Source organism: Hyla sarda, chromosome 3 (assembly GCF_029499605.1).
Source record: "Hyla sarda isolate aHylSar1 chromosome 3, aHylSar1.hap1, whole genome shotgun sequence".
Classification (NCBI taxonomy): Eukaryota; Metazoa; Chordata; class Amphibia; order Anura; family Hylidae; genus Hyla; species Hyla sarda.
Window position 1 is genome coordinate 14,146,194 of NC_079191.1, and position 14,768 is coordinate 14,160,961.

Genomic DNA, 14,768 nt, shown 5'->3' on the forward strand with positions numbered 1-14,768 from the left:
TGAGGACGGTATATTAGGGCAGGATAGGAGGACAAGACATGAGGACGGGATGTGAGGACGGGGTATGAGGACGGGGTATGAGGACGGGGTATGAGGACAAGACCTGAGGATGGGGTATGAGGACGGGGTATGAGGACAAGACCTGAGGACGGGATGTGAGGACGGGGTATGAGGACAAGACCTGAGGACGGGATGTGAGGACGGGGTATGAGGACAAGACCTGAGGACGGGATGTGAGGACGGGGTATGAGGACAAGACCTGAGGACGGGATGTGAGGACGGGGTATGAGGACAAGACCTGAGGACGGGATGTGAGGACGGGGTATGAGGACAAGACCTGAGGACGGGGTATGAGGACGGGGTATGAGGACAAGACCTGAGGACGGGATGTGAGGACGGGGTATGAGGACGGGGTATGAGGACGGGGTATGAGGACAAGACCTGAGGACGGGGTATGAGGACAAGTACTTCCTCCTATGTTGCTTTTCCTCCCCTACAAGGATTAGGTAGTAAAAACCGGACAACGCCGGGTACTCGTAAATCTATAATGATGAAGAATAATAATATCAACACTTTACAACCCGGGATCTAGAAGCTTCTGTGATCAATGACAGTCCCTATGGTGGACTAAGGGGCACAGTCCACAGTATTAGGGAAGTAACATATAAGCCATGCCACATTAATGTATAACCCCAGAGATGGCGCCTGTCAATGATTACAAGAGGAAACCCACTGCTACATGTCAGGAAGATTCTGATCCTGACCATTAACTCCTTCACTACAAACATTATAGGGGCCTCCAACCCTGATCCACACTGTATACATACATTACTGATCCTGTACTGATCCTGAGATATATCCTGTATTATACTCCAGAGCTGTACTCACTATTCTGCTGGTGAGGTCACTGTGTACATATATTACATTACTTATCCTGTACTGATCCTGATTATACCCTGTATTATACTCCAGACTGTAACAAACCTCCTCCTCATGTAATCTCCTTACTACGGGGGTGACACACTGTAACAAACCTCCTCCTCATGTAATCTCCTTACTACTGGGGTGGCACACTGTAACAAACCTCCTCCTCATGTAATCTTCTTACTACTGGGGTGACACTGTAACAAACCTCCTCCTCATGTAATCTCCTTACTACTGGGGTGACACACTGTAACAAACCTCCTCCTCATGTGATCTCCTTACTACTGGGGTGACAAACTGTAACAAACCTCCTCCTCATGTAAACTCCTTACTACTGGGGTGACACACTGTAACAAGCCTCCTCCTCATGTCATCTCCTTACTACTGGGGTGACACACTGTAACACACCTCCTCCTCATGTAATCTCCTTACTACTGGGGTGACACACTGTAACAAACCTCCTCCTCGTGTAATCTCCTTACTACTGGGGTGACACACTGTAACAAACCTCCTCCTCATGTTATTTCCTTACTACTGGGGTGACACACTGTAACAAACCCCCTCCTCATGTAATCACCTTACTACTGGGGTGACACACTGTAACAAACCCCCTCCTCATGTAATCTCCTTACTACTGGAGTGACACACTGTAACAAACCTCCTTCTCATGTAATCTCCTTACTACTGGGGTGACACACTGTAACAAACCCCCTCCTCATGTAATCTCCTTACTACTGGGGTGACACACTGTAACAAACCCCCTCCTCATGTAATCACCTTACTACTGGGGTGACACACTGTAAAAAACCTACTCCTCGTGTAATCTCCTTACTACTGGGGTGGCACACTGTAACAAACCTCCTCCTCATGTAATCTCCTTACTACTGGGGTGACACACTGTAACAAACCCCCTCCTCATGTAATCTCCTTACTACTGGAGTGACACACTGTAACAAACCTCCTCCTCATGTAATCTCCTTACTACTGGGGTGACACACTGTAAAAAACCTCCTCCTCATGTAATCTCCTTACTACTGGGGTGACACACTGTAACAAACCTCCTCCCCATGTAATCTCCTTACTACTGGGGTGACACACTGTAACAAACCTCCTCCCCATGTAATCTCCTTACTACTGGAGTGACACACTGTAACAAACCTCCTCCTCATACAATCTCCTTACTACTGGAGTGACACACTGTAACAAACCTCCTCCTCATACAATCTCCTTACTACTGGAGTGACACACTGTAACAAACCTCCTCCTCATACAATCTCCTTACTACTGGGGTGACACACTGTAACAAACCTCCTCCTAATGTAATCACCTTACTACTGGGGTGACACACTGTAACAAACCCCCTCCTCATGTAATCTCCTTACTACTGGAGTGACACACTGTAACAAACCTCCTTCTCATGTAATCTCCTTACTACTGGGGTGACACACTGTAACAAACCCCCTCCTCATGTAATCTCCTTACTACTGGGGTGACACACTGTAACAAACCCCCTCCTCATGTAATCACCTTACTACTGGGGTGACACACTGTAAAAAACCTACTCCTCGTGTAATCTCCTTACTACTGGGGTGGCACACTGTAACAAACCTCCTCCTCATGTAATCTCCTTACTACTGGGGTGACACACTGTAACAAACCCCCTCCTCATGTAATCTCCTTACTACTGGAGTGACACACTGTAACAAACCTCCTCCTCATGTAATCTCCTTACTACTGGGGTGACACACTGTAAAAAACCTCCTCCTCATGTAATCTCCTTACTACTGGGGTGACACACTGTAACAAACCTCCTCCCCATGTAATCTCCTTACTACTGGGGTGACACACTGTAACAAACCTCCTCCCCATGTAATCTCCTTACTACTGGAGTGACACACTGTAACAAACCTCCTCCTCATACAATCTCCTTACTACTGGAGTGACACACTGTAACAAACCTCCTCCTCATACAATCTCCTTACTACTGGAGTGACACACTGTAACAAACCTCCTCCTCATACAATCTCCTTACTACTGGGCTGACACACTGTAACAAACCTCCTCCTAATGTAATCACCTTACTACTGGGGTGACACACTGTAACAAACCTCCGCCTCCTGTAATCTCCTTTCTACTGGGGTGACACACTGTAACAAACCTCCTCCTCATGTAATCTCCTTACTACTGGGGTGACACACTGTAACAAACCCCCTCCTCATGTAATCTCCTTACTACTGGAGTGACACACTGTAACAAACCTCCTCCTCATGTAATCTCCTTACTACTGGGGTGACACACTGTAAAAAACCTCCTCCTCATGTAATCTCCTTACTACTGGGGTGACACACTGTAACAAACCTCCTCCCCATGTAATCTCCTTACTACTGGGGTGACACACTGTAACAAACCTCCTCCCCATGTAATCTCCTTACTACTGGAGTGACACACTGTAACAAACCTCCTCCTCATACAATCTCCTTACTACTGGAGTGACACACTGTAACAAACCTCCTCCTCATACAATCTCCTTACTACTGGAGTGACACACTGTAACAAACCTCCTCCTCATACAATCTCCTTACTACTGGGGTGACACACTGTAACAAACCTCCTCCTAATGTAATCACCTTACTACTGGGGTGACACACTGTAACAAACCTCCGCCTCCTGTAATCTCCTTTCTACTGGGGTGACACACTGTAACAAACCTCCTCCTCATGTAATCTCCTTACTACTGGGGTGACACACTGTAACAAACCTCCTCCTATAGTGTCAGACTTTACTGTCTCCCTGGCATTGTATTGATATAGAGAACACTCAGGAGGAGCTCATTTATATGGGGGGCGCAGACACCATCACTAACACAGTAGACGAGGCTGCGCTTCATGGAACCTTCTGGAATTTCCCTCATGTAGTCTCTGAATTACTTCCCCATAATAGAGAATCACAAAACCTCACAATTCCTGTTTCATTGTGTCGGGGATTTCTTATGATCCCCCCCTTAATCCCCGCACAGCACGGAATACACCGTCCCTGTCACCAGTGCAGCTGGTACTGATCGCCCTGAGATGGTGCCCACCATGACAGCAGGCGGCCGGCACAGCTCGTACTTATCATTCTAGGAGCAGAAATATTTTAATCTGAGTAATTCTGTAAAAAATCTTAATCCTTTCAGTACTTATGAGCTGCTGAAGTTGAGTTGTTCTTTTCTGTCTAAGTGCTCTCTGATGACACGTGTCTCGAGAACCGCCCAGTTTAGAAGCAAATCCCCATAGCAAACCTCTTCTACTCTGTGCAGTTCCCGCGACAAGCAAAGGTGTCAGCAGAGAGCACTGTCGCCAGACAGAAAACAACAACTCAACTTCAGCAGCTGATAATTATTGAAAGGATTAAGATTTTTTTTATAGAAGTAATTTAAAAATCTGTTTAACTTTCTGGAGCCAGTTGATATAAAAAAAAAAAAAGTTTTTTCCTGGAATACCCCCCAATTCATAAAAATCACTGCTAAATAGTTACATATCAAAGTTTCATAAAAAAAAAAAAAAAATGGTGCAAGTAGCTAAAATTATATTGCAAGCTCCCTGGCTATGAACTATGGTCCTTGGGGGAAGGGTAGGACAAGCATTAGGGCAGTGATGCCTAACCAGGGTGCCTTCAGCTGTTGCAAAACTACAACTCCCAGCATGCCCGGACAGCCTTCGGTTGTCGGGGCATGCTGGGAGTTGTAGTTTTGCAACAGCTGGAGGAGCTCTGGTTGGGAATCTCTGCATTAGGGTGAAGGGTGTATTGTCAACCAGTAGAAGGCCCCACTTGATGGTTCTCAAACCTACATTTTAGATTGAATACTCTTGCTCCTTGGGGGTGGGACAAACAATAGTCAGTTTCATGAGAAGCAGCGGCAGAAGGGGTAGACCTTGTTTTTGATACGGTGTTCCCTCTTATTTGTGCTACCCTCTGGTCATTCAGTCTTTACACGTAACAGAAAAATTTGATTGTAAGATTGCCAAGTCAAAAAAGAATCAGGTCCTCAGGGGCGGGGCAAACAAGTAGAGGGCTGTCCTATTTTAGGTGGTATTTTATATGAACTTTTGCCATGCAGCCCCCTTAACTGTGTGCATGCCTCCTGTCAAGTGCTTTGCATATGGGGAATTTAGAAATTAGATTGTAAGCTCCATGATTTTGGAAACTTTGCTCCTTGTGGGTGGGACACACAATAACCAGTCTCAAAGGTGCAGGATTGACCGAGGAGCAGTGGTGCCCCCTTCTGCTCTTTATTTTCTCTGCAATTTTTTTTTTTAGCAAGATTTGTAGGACAACAACTATTTGATCCTTGGGGGCTGGACAAAAAATGTGATCCTTGGGGGCAGGGCAGACAAACATAGCATGTTCCTGTCTCAAGAAGGGGTTGTATATATATATATATATATATATATATATATATATATATATAGCAACAGGAGAATACAGCAGCACACTGCTAGCACAAAGATATAGATAAAACATGAGTATATAGATACAACATGAGAAGCTATTCAGCTATGGTGCAGTGATGAAATAGTGAGATACTTAGCTTGCAATTTGGCGGCCAAATAGCTTGAACCGTCCCACCACGGTAAGATGATCACACAGAGGCATATTCATAGTGTAGGGTCCGTCCCAATGAGATCACCTTACCGTGGTGGGACGGTTCAAGCTATTTGGCCGCCAAATTGCAAGCTAAGTATCTCACTATTTCATCACTGCACCATAGCTGAATAGCTTCTCATGTTGTATCTATATACTCATGTTTTATCTATATCTTTGTGCTAGCAGTGTGCTGCTGTATTCTTCTGTTGTTGTATATTTAGCCCAGCAGCCTGCACCTGTAAGCCAGGTCTGTATAATAGTTTGGAATCAATAGTGCTGGCCAACTTATTCTTTGTATATATATATATATATATATATATATATATATATATATTTACACACAATCCTGGAAAGGGGTCCTACTTTTAACTTATCGCATCCTTTATGTATTCTTCCTATGATTTTGTCTGCCTATCACTGACTTAAAATTTGATTGTAAAATGTGAAAGACACACATAGTGAGAGCTATGTTGATTAGCATCCAGCTTTACAAGGAACAGATAGAAAATGTAAGCATAAAAACTACTGTGCAGTGATTTGCAGACTGCCAGGCTGCTCCCAGACTCAGAGCAGATGAGTCATCACAGTGAGGGGGAGAGATGGACACGCCCCCTCCAGAAGGCAGAACAAAAAGCAAGTGAGCAACATATAAATGCTATTTGTAAGGGATATACAGGTCCTAGACACATAAAAATGATATGTACATGATCAGGATTAGGTACTGAGTAACATAATTTTTTTTATAAATTGTTTTGTTAAAATTAAACAGTCAGCTCTGCTACATCACTAGTAAGAGAAGTCAGATTGAAAGAAGTGAGTATCATAATTAGGCATCTCAATCCCAATCCTAATCCCGGGACAACACGATCTGCGCCAACAATAAATTCCACCGCTAATCTGGTTCTGTAACATACAAAGGCAATGACCCTATATGTGACTGCACAGGAGATATGATGATGATATGATGTAGAGTTTTATATACAGGACAAGGTATACATGCAGTGTCGTAGGTGTCATGGGGCTGACATATACCATGACGGTGTTTTGCAGGGCATAGATGTCTCATAGTATATGGGGGGGGGGGGCAGCAGAGACATGATTCTAGGGCAGTGTTTCCCAACCAGGGTGCCTCCAGCTGTTGCAAAACTACAACTCCCAGAATGCCCGGACAGCCTAAGGCTGTCCGGGCATGCTGGGAGTTGTAGTTTTGCAACAGCTGGAGGCATCCTGGTTGGGAAACACTGCTCTAGGGGGGTGCAGAGTGTACAGGGTGCTGTTTGTGTTGTAATGTGGCAGACTGCAGTGTAAAGCAGAGGGGACATGCAGTGTAGTTTGGGAATTGTGCGTTGCAGGGGATGCTGGAACGTTTCGTAGAGTGCAGTATATAGAGGAGTCTAGAACAGTGGGGACGTCTTAGGGTTATAGTCAGGTTTGGTGTAGGTGATGGGGTGACAGAGTAAGGGAGGCCTGCTGAGGGTCTGTAGTGTCTAGTCCTACTGTAGTTGTATTGTTGTGGTGTCTGGCAGTGTACGAGGTTGTAGTATGTACTGTACAGGTGACATGTAGTGTTGGGGTGTCTGGCAGTGTATGAGGTTGTAGTATGTACTGTACAGGTGACATGTAGTGTTGTGGTGTCTGGCAGTGTACGAGGTTGTGGTATATACTGTACAGGTGACATGCAGTGTTGGGGTGTCTGGCAGTGTACGAGGTTGTAGTATGTACTGTACAGGTGACATGTAGTGTTGGGGTTTCTGGCAGTGTACGAGGTTGTAGTATGTACTGTACAGGTGACATGTAGTGTTGGGGTGTCTGGCAGTGTATGAGGTTGTGGTATGTACTGTACAGGTGACATGTAGTGTTGTGTCTGGCAGTGTATGAGGTTGTAGTATATACTGTACAGGTGACATGTAGTGTTGGGGTGTCTGGCAGTGTATGAGGTTGTAGTATGTACTGTACAGGTGACATATAGTGTTGGGGTGTCTGGCAGTGTAGAGGTTGTAGTATGTACTGTACAGGTGACATGTAGTGTTGTGGTGTCTGGCAGTGTACGAGGTTGTGGTATATACTGTACAGGTGACATGCAGTGTTGGGGTGTCTGGCAGTGTATGAGGTTGTGGTATGTACTGTACAGGTGACATGTGGTGTTGTGTCTGGCAGTGTATGAGGTTGTAGTATATACTGTACAGGTGACATGTAGTGTTGGGGTGTCTGGCAGTGTATGAGGTTGTAGTATGTACTGTACAGGTGACATGTAGTGTTTGGGTGTCTGGCAGTGTATGAGGTTGTAGTATATACTGTACAGGTGACATGCAGTGTTGGGGTGTCTGGCAGTGTATGAGGTTGTGGTATATACTGTACAGGTGACGTAGTGTTGGGGTGTCTGGCAGTATACGAGGTTGTAGTATGTACTGTACAGGTGACATGCAGTGTTGGGGTGTCTGGCAGTGTATGAGGTTGTAGTATGTACTGTACAGGTGACATGTAGTGTTGGGGTGTCTGGCAGTGTATGAGGTTGTAGTATGTACTGTACAGGTGACATGTAGTGTTGGGGTGTCTGGCAGTATACGAGGTTGTAGTATGTACTGTACAGGTGACATGCAGTGTTGGGGTGTCTGGCAGTGTACGAGGTTGTGGTATGTACTGTACAGGTGACATGTAGTGTTGTGTCTGGCGGTGTATGAGGTTGTAGTATATACTGTACAGGTGACATGTAGTGTTGGGGTGTCTGGCAGTGTATGAGGTTGTAGTATGTACTGTACAGGTGACATGTAGTGTTCGGGTGTCTGGCAGTGTATGAGGTTGTAGTATATACTGTACAGGTGACATGCAGTGTTGGGGTGTCTGGCAGTGTATGAGGTTGTAGTATGTACTGTACAGGTGACATGTAGTGTTGGGGTGTCTGTCAGTGTATGAGGTTGTGGTATATACTGTACAGGTGACATGTAGTGTTGGGGTGTCTGGCAGTGTATGAGGTTGTAGTATATACTGTACAGGTGACATGTAGTGTTGGGGTGTCTGGCAGTGTACGAGGTTGTAGTATGTACTGTACAGGTGACATGCAGTGTTGGGGTGTCTGTCAGTGTATGAGGTTGTGGTATATACTGTACAGGTGACATGTAGTGTTGGGGTGTCTGGCAGTGTACGAGGTTGTAGTATATACTGTACAGGTGATATGTAGTGTTGGGGTGTCTGGCAGTGTAGGAGGTTGTAGTATATACTGTACAGGTGACATGTAGTGTTGGGGTGTCTGGCAGTGTATGAGGTTGTAGCATATACTGTACAGGTGACATGTAGTGTTGGGGTGTCTGGCAGTGTATGAGGTTGTAGTATATACTGTACAGGTGACATGTAGTGTTGGGGTGTCTGGCAGTGTACGAGGTTGTAGTATGTACTGTACAGGTGACATATAGTGTTGGGGTGTCTGGCAGTGTATGAGGTTGTAGTATATACTGTACAGGTGACATGTAGTGTTGGGGTGTCTGGCAGTGTACGAGGTTGTAGTATGTACTGTACAGGTGACATGCAGTGTTGGGGTGTCTGGCAGTGTACGAGGTTGTAGTATATACTGTACAGGTGACATGTCGTGTTGGGGTGTCTGGCAGTGTATGAGGTTGTAGTATATACTGTACAGGTGACATGTAGTGTTGTTGTGTCTGGAAGTGTACGAGGTTGTAGTATATACTGTACAGGTGACGTAGTGTTGGGGTGTCTGGCAGTATATGGGTTGTAGTATATACTGTACAGGTGACATGTCGTGTTGTGGTGTCTGGCAGTGTACGAGGTTGTAGTATGTACTGTACACGTGACATGTCGTGTTGTGGTGTCTGGCAGTGTACGAGGTTGTAGTATGTACTGTACAGGTGACGTAGTGTTGGGGTGTCTGGCAGTGTACGAGGTTGTAGTATATACTGTACAGGTGACATGTAGTGTTGGGGTGTCTGGCAGTGTATGAGGTTGTAGTATATACTGTACAGGTGACATGTAGTGTTGGGGTGTCTGGCAGTGTATGAGGTTGTAGTATATACTGTACAGGTGACATGTAGTGTTGTGGTGTCTGGCAGTGTATGAGGTTGTAGTATGTACTGTACAGGTGACATGTAGTGCAGGCTGTGCTGTAATGTAGGGGGCTCCCGTGTCCTGCACAGCAGGGGGTGACGTGCAGTATTGGAGGGGTACAGGGGGTGATGTTTGGTATTTTAGAGGTACAGGGGGTGACGTGTAGTATTTTAGGGGTACAGGGGGTGATGTGTAGTATTTTAGGGGTACAGGGGGTGACGTGCAGTATTGGGGGGTACAGGGGGTGACCTGTAGTATTGGAGGGGTACAGGGGGTGACCTGTAGTATTTTAGGGGTACAGGGGGTGACATGCAGTATTTGGGGTGTACAGGGGGTGACGTGCAGTATTGGAGGAGTACAGGGGGTGACGTGCAGTATTGGAGGGGTACAGAGGGTGACCTGCGGTATTGGAGGGGTACAGGGTGTGACGTGCAGTATTGGAGGAGTACAGGGGGTGACGTGCAGTATTGGAGGAGTACAGGGGGTGACGTGCAGTATTGGGGGGGTACAGGGGGTGATGTGCAGTATTGGAGGGGTACAGGGGGTGACGTGCAGTATTGGAGGGGTACAGGGGGTAACGTGCAGTATTGGAGGGGTACAGGAGGTGACCTGCGGTATTGGAGGGTACAGGGGGTGACCTGCGGTATTGGAGGGGTACAGGGGGTGACGTGCAGTATTGGAGGGGTACAAGGGGTAACGTGCAGTATTGGAGGGGTACAGGGGGTGACCTGCAGTATTGGAGGGGTACAGGGGGTGATGTGCAGTATTGGAGGGGTACAGGGGATGACGTGCAGTATTGGAGGGGTACAGGGGGTGACGTGCAGTATTGGAGGGGTACAGGGGGTGACCTGCAGTATTGGAGGGGTACAAGGGGTGACCTGCAGTATCGGAGGGGTACAGGGGGTGACCTGCAGTATTGGAGGGGTACAGAGGGTGACGTGTAGTATTTTATGGGTACAGGGGGTGACGTGTAGTATTTTAGGGGTATAGGGGGTGACATGCAGTATTGGGGGGGTACAGGGGGTGACCTGTAGTATTGGAGGGGTACAGGGGGTGACCTGCAGTATTGGGGGGGTAAATGGGGTGACGTGTAGTATTTTAGGGGTACAGGGGGTGACCTGCAGTATTGGAGGGGTACAGGGGGTGACATGCAGTATTGGAGGGGTACATGGGGCGACGTGTAGTATTTTAGGGGTACAGGGGGTGACCTGCAGTATTGGAGGGGTACAGGGGGTGACGTGCAGTATTGGAGGGGTACAGGGGGTGATGTGCAGTATTTGAGGGGTACAGGGGGTGACGTGCAGTATTGGAGGGGTACAGGGGGTGACGTGCGGTATTGGAGGGGTACAGGGGGTAACATGCGGTATTGGAGGGGTACAGGGGGTGACGTGCAGTATTGGAGGGGTACAGGTGGTGACCTGCAGTATTGGAGGGGTACAGGTGGTGACCTGCAGTATTGGAGGGGTACAGGGGGTGACCTGCAGATTTGGAGGGGTACAGGGGGTGACCTGCAGTATTGGAGAGGTACAGGGGGTGACCTGCATTATTGGAAGGGTACAGGGGGTGACGTGCAGTATTGGGGGGTACAGGGGGTGCCATGACTCCGCGGGGTCCCAGTGTACCCGGGTCTTACCATACATCGCTGCTTTGTTGCTGGTGGCCGCCGCTGCTCTGCTCGGTGTCTCCTCCTCGGCTCCAGCATCAGGGAGGGGGCAGGGAATGAATGGAGGGGCTGGAGAGACTCATTCAGCTCCTGTCCCCAGGAGTAGGGGCGGGGCTATGCAAATATCTCCCCTCCCATCATGCCTCGGCACTGGCTGCTCCCCCTCTATGTCAGCTCTGGAGGTGTGAAATCTGCAGACGCCTCATCCCTGGGAACATCTCCATGAGTACAACAAGACCTCCTCCTCCTCCTCCTTATCTGCAGATTACACATGGACAATGTATGCGAACACTTCTCACATCTCCCCACACTAACCGATCTACATACCAACACCATACCTTCTCATCTACATACCAACCCACAGGAGGTTCTACTGGACCTCATACCTCCTCATCTACATACCAACACCATACCTTCTCATCTACATACCAACCCCATACCTCCTCATCTACATACCAACCCCATACCTCCTCATCTACATACCAACCCACAGGAGGTTCTACTGGACCTCATACCTCCTCATCTACATACCAACCCCATACCTCCTCATCTACATACCAACCCCATACCTCCTCATCTACATACCAACCCCATACCTCCTCATCTACATACCAACCCCATACCTCCTCATCTACATACCAACCCCATACCTCCTCATCTACATACCAACCCCATACCTCCTCATCTACATACCAACCCCATACCTCCTCTTCTACATACCAACCCCATACCTCCTCTTCTACATACCAACCCCATACCTCCTCATCTACATACCAACACCATACCTCCTAATCTACATACCAAAACCATACCTCCTCATCTACATACCAACCCCATACCTCCTCATCTACATACCAACCCCATACCTCCTCATCTACATACCAACTCCATACCTCCTCATCTACATACCAACCCCATACCTCCTCATCTACATACCAACCCCATACCTCCTCATCTACATACCAACCCCATACCTCCTCATCTACATACCAACTCCATACCTCCTCATCTACATACCAACCCCATACCTCCTCATCTACATACCAACCCCATACTTCCTCATCTACATACCAACCCCATACCTCCTCATCTACATACCAACACCATACCTCCTCATCTACATACCAACCCCATACCTCCTCTTCTACATACCAACCCCATACCTCCTCTTCTACATACCAACCCCATACCTCCTCATCTACATACCAACACCATACCTCCTAATCTACATACCAACACCATACCTCCTCATCTACATACCAACCCCATACCTCCTCATCTACATACCAACCCCATACCTCCTCATCTACATACCAACTCCATACCTCCTCATCTACATACCAACCCCATACCTCCTCATCTACATACCAACCCCATACCTCCTCATCTACATACCAACTCCATACCTCCTCATCTACATACCAACCCCATACCTCCTCATCTACATACCAACCCCATACCTCCTCATCTGCATACCAACCCCATACCTCCTCATCTACATACCAACACCATACCTCCTCATCTACATACCAACCCCATACCTCCTCATCTACATACCAACCCACAGGAGGTTCTACTGGACCTCATACCTCCTCATCTACATACCAACCCCATACCTCCTCATCTACATACCAACCCCATACCTCCTCATCTACATACCAACCCCATACCTCTTCATCTACATACCAACCCCATACCTCCTCATCTACATACCAACCCCATACCTCCTCATCTACATACCAACCCCATACCTCCTCATCTACATACCAACCCCATACCTCCTCACCTACATACCAACCCCATACCTCCTCTTCTACATACCAACCCCATACCTCCTCATCTACATACCAACCCCATACCTCCTCATCTACATACCAACTCCATACCTCCTCTTCTACATACCAACCCCATACCTCCTCATCTACATACCAACCCCATACCTCCTCATCTACATACCAACCCCATACCTCCTCATCTACATATACCAACCCCATACCTCCTCATCTACATACCAACCCCATACCTCCTCTTCTACATACCAACCCACAGGAGGTTCTACTGGACCTCATACCTCCTCATCTACATACCAACCTCATACCTCCTCTTCTACATACCAACCCCAAACCTCCTCTTCTACATACCAACCCCATACCTCCTCATCTACATACCAATCCCATACCTCCTCATCTACATACCAACCCACAGGATGTTCTACTGGACCTCATACCTCCTCATCTACATACCAACCCCATACCTCCCCATCTACATATACCAACCCCATACCTCCTCATCTACATACCAACCCCATACCTCCTAATCTACATATACCAACCCCATACCTCCTCATCTACATACCAACCCACAGGAGGTTCTACTGGACCTCATACCTCCTCATCTACATACCAACCCACAGGAGGTTCTACTGGACCTCATACCCCCTCATCTACATACCAAACCAAGGAGGCTCTACTGGACCTCATACCTCCTCATCTACATACCAACCCACAGGAGGTTCTACTGGACCTCATACCTCCTCATCTACATACCAAACCAAGGAGGCTCTACTGGACCTCATACCTCCTCATCTACAAACCTTATCCCCACAGGAGGCTCTACTGGACCTCATACCTCCTCATCTACATACCAACCCACAGGAGGTTCTACTGGACCTCATACCTCCTCATCTACATACCAAACCAGAGGAGGCTCTACTGGACCTCATACCTCCTCATCTACAAACCTTATCCCCACAGGAGGCTCTACTGGACCTCATACCTCCTCATCTACAAACCTTATCCCCACAGGAGGCTCTACTGGACCTCATACCTCCTCATCTACAAACATTATCTCCACAGGAGGTTCTACTGGACCTCATACTTACTCATCGACAAACCTTATCTCCACAGGAGGTTCTACTGGACCTCATACCTCCTCATCTACAAACCTTATCCCCACAGGAGGCTCTACTGGACCTCATACCTACTCATCTACATACCAACCCACACGAGGTTCTACTGGACCTCATACCTCCTCATCTACATACCAACCCACAGGAGGCTCTACTGGACCTCATACCTCCTCATCTACAAACCTTATCCCCACAGGAGGTTCTACTGGACCTCATACCTCCTCATCTACAAACCTTATCCCCACAGGAGGTTCTACTGGACCTCATACTTCCTCATCTACAAGCCTTATCCCCACAGGAGGTTCTACTGGACCTCATACCTCCTCATCTACAAACCTTATCTCCACAGGAGGTTCTACTGGACCTCATACCTCCTTATCTACAAACCTTATCCCCACAGGAGGTTCTACTGGACCTCATACCTCCTCATCTACAAACATTATCCCCAAAGGGGGTTCTACTGGACCGCATACCTCCTCATCTACAAACCTTATCCCCACAGGAGGTTCTACTGGACCTCATACTTCCTCATCTACAAACCTTATCCCCACAGGAGGCTCTACTAGACCTCATACCATCTCATCTACAAAC

At 47.4% G+C, this 14,768-nt stretch overlaps 1 protein-coding gene across 3 annotated transcripts in view; it reads right to left on the reverse strand.

The window, feature by feature from the left end:
* EFR3B (EFR3 homolog B) overlaps positions 1–14,768 on the reverse strand; it is a 235,255-nt gene that overhangs the window by 169,025 nt on the left and 51,462 nt on the right. Inside the window, exon 1 of one of the 3 annotated variants that reach the window (XM_056563782.1) lies at positions 11,240–11,324. The exons of the other annotated variants lie outside the window; for them this stretch is intronic. Within the exon in view, the coding sequence (XP_056419757.1) occupies positions 11,240–11,246 (7 nt within the window). The 5' untranslated portion in view covers positions 11,247–11,324. Of the gene's footprint in view, positions 1–11,239; positions 11,325–14,768 lie in introns of those variants that run through there. 3 annotated transcript variants of the gene reach the window in all.